This window comes from Zosterops lateralis, assembly GCF_965231275.1.
Source record: "Zosterops lateralis genome assembly, chromosome: 17".
Taxonomy (NCBI): Eukaryota; Metazoa; Chordata; class Aves; order Passeriformes; family Zosteropidae; genus Zosterops; species Zosterops lateralis.
In genome coordinates, this window is record NC_139777.1 from 5,581,447 (window position 1) to 5,597,304 (window position 15,858).

General features: G+C 40.3%; 2 protein-coding genes across 2 annotated transcripts in view; one reads left to right on the top strand and one right to left on the bottom strand.

The window, feature by feature from the left end:
* Positions 1-5,280, top strand: part of ZNRF3 (zinc and ring finger 3) — a 67,716-nt gene extending 62,436 nt beyond the window's left edge. The window contains exon 9 of the mRNA XM_083873868.1: positions 76-5,280. Within this exon, the coding sequence (XP_083729994.1) occupies positions 76-119 (44 nt within the window). The 3' untranslated portion in view covers positions 120-5,280. The remainder of the gene's footprint in view (positions 1-75) is intronic.
* A 4,832-nt stretch (positions 5,281-10,112) lies between these two features.
* The window catches only part of KREMEN1 (kringle containing transmembrane protein 1), a 41,324-nt gene continuing 35,578 nt past the window's right edge, over positions 10,113-15,858 (bottom strand). The window contains exons 19-24 of the mRNA XM_083874278.1: positions 14,992-15,116; positions 14,398-14,551; positions 13,248-13,580; positions 12,502-12,660; positions 11,219-11,303; positions 10,113-10,453 (exon numbers count right to left, since the gene is read on the bottom strand). Of these exons, the coding sequence (XP_083730404.1) occupies positions 10,291-10,453; positions 11,219-11,303; positions 12,502-12,660; positions 13,248-13,580; positions 14,398-14,551; positions 14,992-15,116 (1,019 nt within the window). The 3' untranslated portion in view covers positions 10,113-10,290. The remainder of the gene's footprint in view (positions 10,454-11,218; positions 11,304-12,501; positions 12,661-13,247; positions 13,581-14,397; positions 14,552-14,991; positions 15,117-15,858) is intronic.

Below are 15,858 nucleotides of genomic sequence, written 5' to 3' on the forward strand. Positions count from 1 at the left end.
GTGTCTTGTTCTGGGGGCCCAAAACTGTATGCAATATTCTGGATGCAATGTTCCTTAGTTTTCTTTGTCCTTCAGGTGCTGGATCTCATCCCTTGGAGAGAAGCCAAATCAGTGACTAGACCTGTCCAGATGATCCCAGATGGAGAAGCGGAGCTTGTCAGAGACTCCAAATTCTCATGGACTTATTTTTTTTTTTTAAGCTTTGACAAACACACAAAAGTGGTAATGTGGAGAAGTCCCTCCCCTACTTCCTCTGTGTTCACATCACTTTGATTGTCTCCTTTGTCCCTCCTGCCTGAAGCCTTCAGGCCTTGATTTGTGTGCAAAGCCCATGTGGGACATGGTGTGGAGCATTTCTGAGCTCTAGTGCCATTTCTATATTAATGACAAAGTGTTATTTATATTTTCTTTTTAGAAGTGACCTCTTGCTGAGAGGTAACACAGTGTGTTAAATAAGCCAGGCTATGTGTAGATGCTGTTATCTCCTACTTGAAGGAGTCCAGCCTTTGATAAGCTCAGGGCTACACCTGCCTTAGAAACCAGATAGCACCTTGAAATATAGTAATCCAGAGGGATACAGCTGCTGAATGGATGCTCAGATACTGACTAATCCCAGTAGCAAATCCTAGCAGCCAGCAAGTTGTGTGAGCGATTTTGAGGGAGGTGAAGCATTGGACTGTCTCCTTTCTCCTCTCCCCTTCTCCCCCTTTCATGCTGCTCTGATGGTTTGGCTGGGAAGGTGTCCTGCCATTAGGATTAGTTTCAACAGAGTGGGGGTGAGGAAACTGATAGCTCAGACTGTTCTCACCCTCACTTACTGTATTTAAACTGTGGACCTCATTGTATCTCCTGACCAGTGAAGAATGCTGGGGACCTCTCCCTCAAGCAGATGCTCGAACAAAGTGCTTAGAAAGGCTATTAATTACCTTTGTAGGTAATGAACTTTTCCTTCCATAGGAAGTGTTTCAGGCACCTGTAGCCCCTGTTAGGCTGTGAGGAATGCTGGCATGTGCAGGAAAACAGAGCTTGCAGTGTGCTCCTTTTGGAAACAGGGTTCCTTGTTTCCTTACAGGCTACAAGCATGCCTAAGGGAAGCAGTGCTTGTCACCTTTTGTGCGTGTGGGAAAGTGAGGGACTTGGTTTGATCATTGTTTTCTTCTTTGCTGTGGTTGATGTAGCTTCCATAGATTGATCTGTTTTAAAGGTTTCTTGGGCCCAGCCGGTTGTGCTTCATTTTTTGTCTTGTGTACAGAGTGCTCTCTGTACCCCATTAGCCTGGGCACATACTTTTGTTCTTGTTCTTGTCCTAGTGGGGATGTTTGTTATCATGAGATAATGTATGTCGTCACTTCTGATAGCAATTGTTTCCTGTGGAAACAGCAGCTTCTGAGTAAGAGGCTACCATAGCATGGGTTAATTGCCTGTCATGCTGCATGTGCCTGAGGACACAGTGTCATCCTGTGCTGTATTCACAGCAGGAATTCTTCTAAAGGGAAACTAAGTATTTAATGCCCACAGTGCCAGTTTTCTGAAAAGATTTGTCCTAAGTTCAGTACACTTTGGAGATACTTCAAAGAGATGAAATAGAGATGTACACTTCATATTCTGCCAAAGCAATGTCCTTGACAGCACTGGGCTGGTTGTGAGACCCAGCAAAGCTAACTTGTATTCTCTGTAGTCCCAAATGAACTATTTTAAAAGAAGGAAACATCTAAGAAATAACAAATGCATTTATCTATTTCCTTCTGCTTTCATACACAGTAAGTTAGGAAAACGTTCCACCTAAAGGAATTCACACTACATCTTTTCAATCAACAAGCACCAAAATTCAGCTGTTCAGAGAATTAATACAAGGCAACATATGGGTGTAAGATTAAAAGAAAAATTTCACTAAACACATTTTCTGTGTATAAAGCTTATTAAAAACTTATTCATTCTCTGAATGACTGAAGTAAGTGGTATGTGTTGTGAGAACAAACTCCAAAGGTTTGTGATTTTTGCATTTTTAAAAAAATTTTTAAGTCTTACCCTCTCCTTCCTCCACTAAAAAAGAAAAGCATTGTAGAAGCTATGGTATCCTAGCTTGGTTATTCTGCTTGGTGTTTTGTGAGGCACTGCAAAGGCCACCTAAGATACTTTGTACTCCGTAACTAAAGCAGCACATTGTGGTAAAAAGATTTGAATATTCCGGCTCACGGTGATCCCGGATGTTCTGGTCCCACACATTGTGGAAATCTCTGCTGGTACAAGTCTCTGCAGGCCACACCAGACACCCCACACCTGCCTTCTGTGCTGGGTCTGACATTTAACACAAAACTCTCTGTCCAGTGTAGACTTACAGGCCACGATAGATGGTTTTTATAACAAATTGCCTTTCTACTACTTACATGAACAGTTGTCGTTGTGTTTGGCTCATGAGGCACTATTTAAAATGTTTTTAATTAAAATTGTCTTATAGCACTTAAAATTGTTTTGTATAAAATTTGCTGTAAAGATTTTTGTAATATGGTCAAAGGGCTCTTTCTCCTTCATTACCATTTTTAAAAATGTTTTAAAAGCTAGAAAGCATCTTGTATATATTCTGTATATGTATAGCAGCACATTTCATGTATGGAAATATGTTCTCAGAATATTTATTTACTAATATATTTATCTTAAGCCATGTCTTATGTTGAGAGTGTGTGACATTATTGTAATAATCATTGAAAATCACTAACACGAGGCCCTGTAAATACATGATAATTGCACACAAAGATTTTACAGTACTTGCCGACCAAAAATGATTTAAAAGAAGTGTAGTTACTTGCAGTTTTGTAAGAAAGTGTACAAATGTCTGTATTAAAAGAAAAAAAAAAAGGCAAAACCACACAAAAAATACAGTTTTATTGCATATACATGTGGGAGTTGTCCTTCTTGTTTTGGGGGAAAGGACATAGCTGTTCTCCTAGTCCTAAATATACTGAGATAACTCTAATAAACAACATTTTTTCCTTTTTTTTTTTTTTTTTTTCTAAATAACAGGTGGATATGTATATGCCCTTACACAGCACAGCAGTTATTCGGGGGCAGTGGGGGTAGGTGTCACACAAGCCCCTGAACCTCCCAGGCACATGAGAAACACCACATCTGCTAAAAGAAATCCTCGTTTATGTTCGGAACCCTCCTGTTCTTAACTTTGTTGTAATTTCAGGTAAAAGTAATTTATTGTCCTGAAATAAAATTGTTTTGAGAGAACATGATACAGGTGGACACAGGTGGGTAAATCCTGGCTTGAATAGTGGAGCTAGATCCAGGTCCTTGCCCTGGATCATGGAATCACTCACTGGTCCTGCTTAAGTGAAAATCAATACTGTGGTACTGGTTTTGTCAGCAGAGAGCACAATTTCACCACAAGAGGGGAACCTGGGGGTGTGTGTCTCTGTGTGTGTCTGTACATGTGTATTTATGTTTGTTACTGTGTAAACAGTTCACCTTCATGTATTATTCATTTCCCATCCAGTGATACACTCACAGAGCCTTTTCCAGGATTCTCCAGCTTCTTCTTTCTCCCAGAGATAAAGTCCTGGTAAAGTCCCTGGACTTTCCCCATCTCTCATGCGTGTTCAAAAGCATTGTAATTCAATTACCTCAGGATTCAGCCAAGAAATGAGCCTTACTTCTCTCCAGCCCTCCTTGTTTCCTACGTGATAACTCCATTTGGGATGACAGACTGTTAAGGAGGATTATTTTGTAGGGGACCCTTCACATCCTGAGGAGCAGTTCCCATCCTGATCTCGGGAATGATGGAAAAGCCTGGTCTGTGTGGGAAGACAGGCACAGCAGGAGCAAGTGCTTCCCAATTAAAGGATGTGCCCCTTTTTTCTCTCAGTGAACAGAATCTTGGCAATTGCCAGTGATTACAGATATGCCTTTTATATGGAAATTAGGTCATGAAACAAGTGTTTTTACAAATAGCATAAAACCCCTGTATGAGGGTGGCTGGTAACTCGTATGCTGACAGGTCTGAATATCCCTTCTCTTCCCTCCCTCCACCCCCTGTTGCTGTTCTGTTTTCTTGTTCCCTGTTCTGAAGAAAACTGCCAGGTGATTGTGCTAAAACAGGACACTCCACCCCCTCAGAATAATCAGTGAGCCCATGTTCTGTCTGCAGGAAAGACAGTGGTGGGCTCTGCTGGCTGAACTTGTGTGTGGTGCTGAGCTCTGTGTGATATTCTGTCTGGTCTTTGTTGTGGCTTTTCAAAAATGACTAAATGTAAATATTTTTCTGTCCAAAGTGAACATTTTGATACTCAGCAAGGGGGGGAGGTTCTTTTTACTTTTCAGGTTCGATGTTTAAGGAACAAAATGAGAATCCTGTGAGGCACCACAAACCTCCACAGAACCTCAATATAGTAGAAAAAGACGAGCAGGAGCAGATTATTCTTAATGGATTGTACATTATCGTAACACTTGGTGTTTCTGTAACACTATCTGCCATATTGTGTGCATCTGTCAAATCCTATGACAGCTGTTAGGTAATGTTTGTTGTTACTTGGGGAGTCTGAAGAGAAAAATGCCCTTAAAAGGATGGCCAAGTTCATACCCTGTGGAGCCAGCCTGGCCTAATTCTCTGGCCAGGGAGACAATAGCATACCTGAAACCAGATATTTTATCTTGCAGTGAAAGCTCTGTGCTCCTGTGACTTAAATGCTTCACAGAAAAGTGTCTCTTTCAGAATAAAGAACACATTTCCCCCATGGGGAATGAAACTGTGGCTTAGGAAACAACCAAGAAAGAAGAAGGGAACAGTTCCCAGAAAGAACCAAAGTGCCAGAGCCTCAAACTGGAATGGCAGGAAAGGAGAGCAGAGTGACCTCCCCTGTGTAAGGGGAGGCTGGTCCCCTCTGACAACTGTGTTTCTAAGAGAAAAGTGAGTCTTTGCATTAAAAGCTGGAGGCAGTTTTGGTATTTGTCACTGGTTTTCTGGTGTTTACATAAAAGGTTGCTGAAGGTTTCTTGAACTGCAGCGTTATTTTGGCCAGGAGGAATTAATTAGAGAAAAGATGAATCTTGCAAGAAAGTGGAAACAGCATTACATATTGCTGCGATTTGCAAAGCAAACTCTGAAAGAATTGTTACAGTTCTTTCTAAAAGTTTGAAAACATGTAAACTGAAAACTTTCAATTTGCTGTTACTTCAGAAATTGTGTCTCAGAGCAGTATCATACTTCATATATAAAGTAATCATTCTCAGCTCTAATACTCTCTTCTAACATGCAAAGCAGGCAGTGCTCTTGTAGTCTGCTGGTGAACTGCAGCAGTTTCTGCCTCCTTTATTTCATCTTTGTATACACTTTAGTCATCCTAACTGAAAAATACACTGTATTTATTAATAATTATTATTTACAACCATTTGCTGAATGCAGAGTGAACAGTTATAAACACAGCACATACTTCAGCAGCGAGTCATCTCAAGCTTGATTTATTCTGGTTTCTTGACAGCCTTATGTGGTTCATGTGATAGCTTTTGGATTTTTGGTAGCAAAATGTCTTTAGACTGAAGTTCACGATGCCAAATTTCATCCCAAAGCACATGTGCTCAGTAAATCTGAGAGAGTGAGTGGTGTGAAATGTGTGTGTAGTGGAAATGTGTTGTTAGAAAAAAAATTGGCATGGTCTGAAGGCAATTGTATTTTTCACTCTCAAGGTAGCAAAATTGTCCATAAATGTCCAGAACAATATTCAGGTGAAACTATCAGTGAACTGTATTTCATTGGAAAATTGTGAAATACTGCTGCAGGGCAGTAAGAACTAGCTGGACAAGTTTTTGTCAGGAGTTGTTTTTGTAGTTCACCCTTCCTTTAGGCAAAGTACTGCACTAGAAAAATCTGTTCCTTCCCAGTGCCTGAGAAGGTTTATTAAGCAGAAGATGAAAGTGGAATAGCTACTTATGCTGGTTCAGTGGCAGCCGTGTGTCTGCTGATCTGTTTGGCCTGTAGTCATCCAGGCTGCAGATCCAGTGCAGTTTCCAGGATTATCCATAAAAATCTCCTATTCATACAATTCCAGGGGTGGGTTGGAATACATAGACTTCAATTCTGCAATCCTACTGGACTATCTGTGTGAGCAATGTGATAAACTCCCTCAGCATTGTCCTGGCTGTAGAAAATCTGGCAGAAACAAGTCCTTAAAAAGATGATGTTAATGCTTGATAGAAAAAGCACATTACTTGTTTGATGGTAAAAATCATCCAGGAGTATATGCACATGATTTTGCAGAAACTAATGAACAGCCTAATACAATTACAGGCTAGAAATGAGATTCAAAGGAGGAAAGTGTTTCTTACAGCAATTGTTTTATCAGCATCTATTCTGTCACAAAACTGAGTTCCCCTATTCTCAATGTCTTTCTATTATATATACCAAAGAAGTAACTTTTTTTTTTCCCTATGGTTACAGTGTATAGAAATTTTTTTTCCCAGAGTGTAAACTAACATCTTCCTATAAAATGTTAGCAAGAAACAAGCATAATATGCTGTATTAAATAATGCATTTCCTATACATATACAAATATATATATTACTATGATAACACATCACACATTTTTACATAACAAAGTCTCTATTTTCCCCACAACATAACAATATTAAGATAAAAATACATATAAAATCATGTAGTCAACAAACTAAACTAGTTTTAAATGTAGATTTTTGAATGAGAGAAGGCACTTGTCCAGGTGGCCCCTTTCCACCTGAGGTGCACACACAGTGCAGGCTGCTGGGACTGGGGTGTGTGTGAAGGCAGCAGGCTCACACATTCCTGCTGGGGCAGTTCCAGCAGAAGTGCTCATTGCCCCAGCTCCTGGGGCAGGTTTGTCCTTGTCCTGTGGCTGATTGTCTGCTTAGCTGTGGACTCATGGAGCTCTGAGCTCATCTCCCAGTGCAACCACCCAGAGAGCTCAGCTCTTTGAAAAGTAACTCAGGGAAGAAAAAGCCATGGCAATTTTTGACCTGGTCAGTTTATTGCACCACTACACAGCTGGTCACACCAACATGAGGGTGAGCAGGGGGCCAGAGCAGGAGCTGAAATCCATGTGAATGAGGAGGCAGCTCCTTGTGATGATTTGGTTGTTGCAACAGTTGCTTTTGACTTTGTGTCACATTTCCAGCCTGTCCAGCCTCTTGAGGGGGCTGCTAGGCAGGAGCTCAGAAGGCTGTCCAGATACAATTCCACACAAATTCATCTTCTGCAGTTATTTTCAATTTGTTGGAGAAAATGGTGTAAACACCACCATCCTGAGATGTCCCAGCTCTCAGCTGGCTGTGTAGTAGGGGCATTTCTCTTGTGGGATTACAACAGTTGTGGCATGGTCACACTTTTTGCTTCTTTCTCCCCCAAACCCTTACAGCAAAGATCAAAACTATGTTAATGGACACCATGTATCTTGGCCATAAATCACCTCACCCTCAAGTGTCTGCACTAGGAGTGTGAGTGACCCTACCACATTTTGAAAAAATTCACACTGGAGATCTACCTGCTCTTCATGGTCTCAGCCCTGTAAGGTAGTAAGTGCTCTTTAAGGGACCCTGTCCATGAATTTCCATCCACTCCTCTGTTTGCTAGCACTGGAAGGATCCAGAATCAGCAAATCTGAAAGATTTGGTGCGAGGGAACATAATTTCTTCTATGGTTTTATCCGTGTATTACACATGCACTGTCTAACATAGTCATGTTCATTGTCGCCATGACCAGTTCATCTCCTGTAAGTGCTGGTTTTATGGGATTTCTGTACATAAATTTGATTAATGTTCTCCATGAAAATCCCATTAAATACAATTTTATTTTTAAAATATTTGAGGAGCTAAGAGAGCAAAAATCCTCAAATTCTCTAGATTTTGCATTAGTAGCATCAGTCTTTGTTGCTGTTTATAATGATATTTTCTCTAATATTATAGTGAAATTCTTCACTAAGGAAGAGAAGTGTAACATTCTGTATTTTTTCTTCCTGCAGTAGGTGTAAATCAGTCACTAGGTGTTCCTAATGTTTTTTCAGTTAATCACCATTAAGGAACTGCTTTATGAATGTCTCTGACAAAATGTTTAACTTGCATTTGATAAGGCAAGCAAAGCTTTATCACTTTGTGATAAGCACTTTGTGCTTGTAACAGCTCCTGAGGCACCACACTGTGATTCTGCCTGGTTTCCTACACCAAATTAAGGATGCTTAGGAACCAACCTACTTTGTTTTGTGTGAATCTCAGGTAAACTCTTTCTCCATGAAGAATGATGCAAAACCTTACTTTTAAAAAAGGCAATTTCAGAACTTTGGTTGGGTCTGAAACAGACAATGGTTTTTGGTCAATGTGATGACACATAAGAGAGAACCAGCATATTTTTTACAACTTGTCCTGCCTTCGTTTTAGCTAATACTGTAATTATATTTTCCTGTATTCCTTCCAGCAGCTCACGCAAGAAAGTACTGGATGTTCCCATGTTATTCCATTTTTTATATAAACAATTCCATAATTGCTGGCTTAGTAAAGTCTGGTTTCTTTTAAGCATGTATTGTGATATTGTTCAGCTGTCTCTAGCACTCATCTGTGGTACATAAATCAAGCTGGACTGAATTCAGTTCAGGTAAAAGACCAGATCTGCAGTGGTAAGGCACAATATTTCCCTGCTTAATTCTTTGATGCTCTGTGTTTTCAGTGAAATCTGTAGTTCTCACAAAAAGGAGGGAGTTATACATTAATAAACATAAGGGCAGATACTAGAATGAATTTAAACTCAGTGACAATTTTCTTACTTTTCTTAATTGCCTTTTGCAGATGCAATTAATAGATGTTCTCTGACTGCACATCTGGTGTATGCAGACCATTGCCACATGTTCAAACCTTACCAGAGTTTGTCGTTTAATGGTTCTCAGTGAACCTCCTGTGACTGAGTTGGAGGAGCTGCCCGCTGTAAACTTTGCATTCAATTTATCTGACATTTGCATTGACAGTTTTTCCCTAAATATCTTGATGGTCTGAACTTGCTGAGGCTGAAAGACTCACTGCTGATCCCTTGGAATCACTTGTTTCCCACTTGTGGTGGTGGGATGAGAAATCTGAATATTGTGGATGGACAGTCAGTCTACCAAAGAGAAGAAATAGTTAATGCTGTCTGTTGCAATCAAAGAGCGAATAGTTCACAGATCAGAACCCTACTGATATTTTAGTTCTTTGACAGATAAAGCAATTACCTTAAAAAATCAGTTCAGTTTTAGTGTTACAGGCAAAGAGACACTTCTCCCCTCAGGTGAGTGTCAAGGCAGCTGTTTTTTGCATGGTCAGCCTGGCCCAGGTGAGTTGGTGACAGCAGCCTAGAACTTTGTAAGTAGTTTTGGCTGCTGATATGAATACATGTGACTTCGGAGTAAAAACTTGTTAGTCAGCCTCACTGATAAAAATTCAGTGCATTACAGTATCTTTGGGCAATCCTTTAAGAAGCCCTGAGCTTACACCCAGGATGAGTGGTGGCTGTCAGGCTGGATCACTGTGAATATGAAAAAAATTATCATAAACATCAGTGGGTTTATGGGTCACACAGAGTGATTTAAAAGGCTTCAGTGCTCCTGCAGGCCTTGACCTGGTGAGCACTATGCAATCAAAATGCATATTTGTAGCTAAATCTTGTTTTAGAGGCGTCCTGAATGTGATTTTTTTATGTGTGGATCTCTGCTTGTAGACACAGAAACAGAAAATGCAGAAAGAGCTCAGCACTGAGCAACCAGGCTGATAATTTTTCCAGTCTTTGATTCCCATTCTCCTGTATAGTATCACTGAGATGTGTTTACATCAAGGTAAATAAGCTCTGTTTTGCTGTGGTTGCTGAACAGGTTATCAGTACCTACCTCTGTGTTCAGCCTTGAGAATAAAAGGACTAAAGTAGCCTGATATAAAACAGTGGTACAGCAAGTGGGACACAAGAAATCCTCAGCCTGTAGATACCCCTTCAGTTACCTTTGGCAGGGGTACAGGACATTTTGAATTTTAAGAGTTTTTACATCTATTTTAAGTGCAATGGTTTAAAGGCAGTAATTAACAGCACTACAGGCTTGAGGAGCACCAGGCATTTCAAAATTATTGCTGCAATTAAATCCGTTGTCACTGGTATATCCAAGAGAACAGCAGATAGGCAAAGTCACTCAAAGGCCTTTGGAAATGGACTTTTTGGAAAACAGGTATTGAGATTAGGAGGAAAAAAAAGGAAGATTAATCTCAAGTCACCTGGATTTTAAGAAGATCAATTCTTGCAAGATAAAAGGCACTTCAGTTTCCCACCAGTGGGTTGCAGTCATCTTGTTGATTTCGAAGCTTTTTCTTGAAGATGGATATTGATGTGGATGGTTGGTAAAATATACTCCAGATCTCACCAGCAGTAGTGACATCACTGCAATCTTCAGTGTCAGCTGCAGCTGGAATCTGGTGGGACCTAGGAAACAAGGAGTTAATTCACTCTGGTGTTAAAATGCTTGGGTAGCTGTGGTTACTAACATGTCTGCAGAACTTCTACACTGGGAGTGCTCACAACTTCCATGACATCTGTGACACTTCCTTCACCTGCTGTGCAAAATGTGGGTGTTTAGACTGTTTCTTTGTTGGTTTAACCAAATGAAAAGTCAGGTATCCTTTTGCCACTCTATTGACAGCAGTGACATGAAGGTAAGAGGGCTTTACAGACTGTAATTGTTACTATTATAGTTGCTATTAATACAAATTAATTTCCTTGTATATTTAAGCACGTCTGTACTATGTAAATACAATATTCAACATTTTGATTTGCTGATAACTCACCCATCATTTCATTCAGTGAATGTCCATCTAGAGGACACAAAAATTACTTGGTATGAGTGTAGAGGTTTTAATTTTTTCCCTGCGAAGTATTATCTTAATTTGACTTCTCCTCACCAAATTTGGATGTCTAGTAACATTTTCCTCCTTCCTCCTAAAGTACAAATCTTGTCAAATGAAGAGCAGGAGAGATACTCTAGTAGCAAATGCTGTCCCAACAGACTGGGAAGTTAACAAATATGCTTATTTAGGATCTTCTATGGGGATACAAATAAGTAATAACTAACTTGGTTATTTATGTGGTTTAGAATATGGCCAATCTGACAATGGTAGGCAGAGAGGAGCCCCAGGTTTGGTTCACAGCTGAGATCTTGGTTCTCTGTGGTTGGTTTTGCTCCACACTCACCTCATGGTAATGTGCAGAAGTATCTTTGCTATTATGGCTGTAACACTTAGGATGAGCAGTGCTGTGAGACTGTATATTGTCCACTCTGCAAAAGAGAAGAGGGGGAGCTCTCAGGACATTCACTTATTTACAGTCTTTACAGTAAGAATTTTACATGAAAGGAACGACCAACCTTGTGATGCTTTATTCAAATCTGTAATTTGACAATGCCTTAAACCTACAAGTATTTTCTGCAGACTGGCACAAACCATACAACTTTCAGTCTGAACTGTATTTTTCCCTTGCAGAACTCCTCCCAATAAAATTGAAAGCTGGCAAAATTCAAAGCACATACTAGAAAAATTATCTAAGAAAGGAAGCAGAAATTCCCTTCCACCCACTGCCCCTTCCTCAAAGCATTGCCTGTACATGATGATTTGAACAGTATTTTTGGAATTGCATATAATCCAAGGGTGCAGTTTCTGTTGGTGTTCCTGGGGGAGTTTAACACTGGGCAGTTTAGGTGTAACTGTGGTAAGCCAGGCATTAGGCTGGGCCTAGTCTCAGACTATTCCTAGGCACGTTCTGCACCTTGGCTGGTTTGGGGTGTGCAGTTCATGTTTCAGGTTTGGGATGCAGAAAGTTTCAGGACTGTGGGAGTGTCCACAGTGGGATTGAGGCCCAGCTTCAATGATACATAAAAGCAGATGCCCAGGGTGCTTTAACAACAGGAGGGAATAATAGTGATATTCACCATGAGTGCATTTCCAGCCTTCAATTATTTACAACTCAGCAATTTCCTGAATTCACTGATGTCCTGACGGTGAGTTCTAAACACATAATAGTTCTCATGACACCTCTCTGTACCCATTAACTTGTCTAGTCCTCTTTGTATTATTGATGAGGCTTTTGTTAACTGGTGTAACAGGGATGCAAACAGCATTCAAGCTATTCTAGAGTCTACAGAAGTTTACTCTTTTTTCAGCAACTTGTGCCCTTCTGTGGCATGCAGTGCTCACTAAAGCTGATTTCAGTAAGGAGGCTGCTCTGACTCACATATTTTGATGTGCTTTCATTTTCAAGAACTCACCATCTTCACACTATTTCTGATTTAGACTGAGAAGTGTTTTGAAATGTAATGAGAGAATCCCAGTTATTGCTAATCAGACTGAATGAAAATTATCTGTTAGTAAGATGCACAGTGGATCTGCTAACGTGGAGGTGGCAACAAAGGAAACAGTAACTCCAGGTTTTGCTTTGGCTAAATGTTTTTTCCCATTTCCTCATTTTTGTTGTATCATTACCAGGCATGGAGCTGGTTGGGTGGCTTGGGCTGGTTGTGATGACATAGAGGATCTTTGATGACCGGGCTGCATTCATACTGAGATTTGCTTGTTCATTTGTCCTCTCTGAAAGGCTGTGATTCACTGGGATCTTGTTTTGTTGCACATTGTCCTTCACAGCTGAAAACACGAGAGTATGATTACAATAACAATTTCTTAACAGGTGTAATTTGGTTTAATTTTGTGCTTATAAACAGACATGCTGCTCTCTGGTTTACTTAAGGGAACTCAAATAATCTAATTATATCTGATTCCTAAAAAAAGCCTGTACTTCACCAGGTTGGGGTTCTCAATTTTTCTGGAAGCTGATTGCTCACCATAACAGTAGGTACAGCTCAAGGACCAGAACATTTTCTCCTGATGACTTTCAACTGGAGAGGAAGAGACTGTTGAAAGGAGCCAAGATAAAGCAACGTTCAGATGGATTATTGTTTTGTTTTCCTTTGTCATTTTCCAATTTAACCGGAAGGAACAGAATTTAATTTTTGAAAACCTGCATTTTGCTATTTATGATGTAGCTGACGGGAATGTTCTAAACTGAGAGAAATTTTGGTGAAGCTTTCACCCACTGAGTGGTGGCAACAAGAGAGATGAAACACCTGATAGATCAGAGCTAAAATATTTGTTCTTCAGTTAGCACTTCAGAAATCTTCTGTGTGAATTAACTGCTTCACTGACAGGTGGAAACAGCAAAGGTAGCCTCTTACCTCTATATCTGATAGCAAATCCCTGGGCTTGATTGATGTCATCGGAGAAAAAGTACAAAATGACATAATCCAAAGAGATGTTAAAGGTGGGGGGAGGCCGGTTCTTGCCATTAAAACGAGCTAGAACATGATAGGTGTAACCATCCAGCAATTCCACCATGTCTGTAGCATCTTTGATTTCAAAAAGGACAAAGGTGAAGAGGATTTGAGATGCTCCTGGAACTTGTATGGTCCAATAACAGACTTTTCCTGTGCCATATGTGTCAGGAAAATCTGGGGAATAGATCACAGCTGTAGCAGAAGTGTAATTCCCTCCACAGGCACCAATAAGGGCTGTGAAAACAAGAGGAAAGGGAGAAAAATGGGAAGAAGGAAAAGAAAAAAAGAGGTAATACATTATTTTGCAAAGCTTTAACACCCTGAAGATTCTAATACTTAAATGTGACTTGAAGGTAGAGACTTGCTAGGCCAGAAGGATGCATTCTTTTTCCCTCCCACAGCACTGGGAACACAGCTTTTCTTGCCTTTGCTTGGAATACTCTCCTTATGCCACATTACTCTAACCTATGCATCAGTCTTGAATACTGCAATATCCTTTGTCCTTGTGTGTAACCCTGTACCCTTTCCTGCATCCCTGCAGAAATGGGATAAAAGATAAATCACTGATTCAGGGCCTTCTACTCCATCCCTATCAGGCAGGCAGGAAAATGGATTAGTGACTGTTAACTCTCACTGCTTAATAACTGACATTCCTTCACAGCTGTATGAAATTGAGGACTTAAAAAGCAGTGAATCCAGAGGGCAACTCAAATGCCAACTGATAATGCATATCCATATATGCACATGCAATATTTACTCTCTCTTAAGATCAATTCTTAGGGAGTTTCTGATAGCTAACATAGTACCACTTGTGAGGAAAGTGAGAGAAGCTTTGGAGCATGAGCAAGCATCATTTCTTGGAAGTGCTATTTCACATCATTAATGGATGAGAATTTTAGGCAGAAATGGAAAGCAGCTTTATCTTATACCAAATGGAGGTGTCTTGCTGTTTGGTGTGCAACAGTCCTCAGTGTTTTTGAGCCTTTTCCCTAATTTGCTGAACATTTGAGGTCTCTCCTTTGGGAAAAACTGAGGCTGCTTCAATACTTACTGTCAAAAAGAATGACTCTGCCATCCCCACCACAGGGCTGAGTGTGGTCTCCAAAGCAAACACTGTTGCATTCCGTACTGGCTGCCTCCCCGTATCTCCAGTAGTCAGGATTATTTCCACAGAAACAAGCATAACCTGATTCCATGCCTGCAAACTTTGACAACAAAGATGCATAAGGAAGGGAGGAATAGCATTTGAAGGAGTGACAGCGGGAGGTTGTTTGAGCAAGAAAGCTGGCAGCAGGCTATGTGTGTTTTGGAGAAGTATGATTAGTCAGAGGAACCACCACAGGCTATTTTTGTTAGGGCTGTCAGGATGCTACTTAAGACTGGGGGAAAGATGGAATGGAGGGCACCCTGACACTCACAATTGCAGTAAGCAACCATATTTTCTCCTGGTGTTATTCATTAGTCATTTGTCCAGATTCATCTGAATCCAAGAGAGAGGACTTGATCTCCAGGGTGGAAGGGCAACCTTAGACCTCGCACAGGTTTATAAAAAAATGGGGAGGAGTAGAAACGTGACAGAGAGCTCTAGGCATGTTGCCATTTTTGTCTTTGAAAGCATTTTGTAAATGTATGTCAAAGAAATCACCTTAAACTGTTGACTTCGGCAGGAGCTGATGCAGGTTTGGATTGTGAGTTTATTTGAAGTCTCGCTGGTGCCAGTCAAAGGTGGTGGCTCTCCATGGTCCTTGTAACAGCCCAGATTTCCTGGCACTGCCAAGAGTAACACACAACAGTCATACTAAAGGTGTGCCTGTAAACATCCCAGACCACTTAATGCACTATCTGGTTACTGAGCAGCTCTCTCAATGTTCTGGGCTTGATTCTGCACCATGGGAAGCCTTACTCTTTGTTACTCATACTCTGTATGATAATTTGTTACTCATAGTCTGTATGATTCTTGTCATATTTTCCAAACACGCCCAGGGATGAGCGATGGCACAAAAGAGTATCATGTCTTCTCAGCAATATACCTGTAAGACTCTCTAGCTGGTTTCAGTAAGCTGCAGAAAAATAGACAAGATAAATACCTTGTTCATTTCTCCTGAAAGAGGCAATTAAAAAAACCCAAGGCATTAAGTGGGTTCAGGGGGATTGTGTTTTTTTTTTTTTACTATTGGCATGCATATTCTGAAAATGTAAATTAAACTGTGATTTCTGTCTGATGTTCCAAACAATGACATTCTGGAAGTTTTCAAAACAGGGTATTTGAGGAAGGGAACCTAAACTATTTTAGAATGGAGTTTGGCAAGTTTTGTGGGAGGGACTATATGCTTATGTAGGAGAATTTCCTAATATTTATAACTTGAATTCTGATACAAATCTGAAGCATCATACAAAGAGATTAAAAATGAGCAATATAACTTTAAAAAAACAACCCATCTATTTACATTAATACAATGTTTCAAGGCTCTTTGGTCACTATGGGAGATCAGAGTTTTCCTCCTTCAGTACT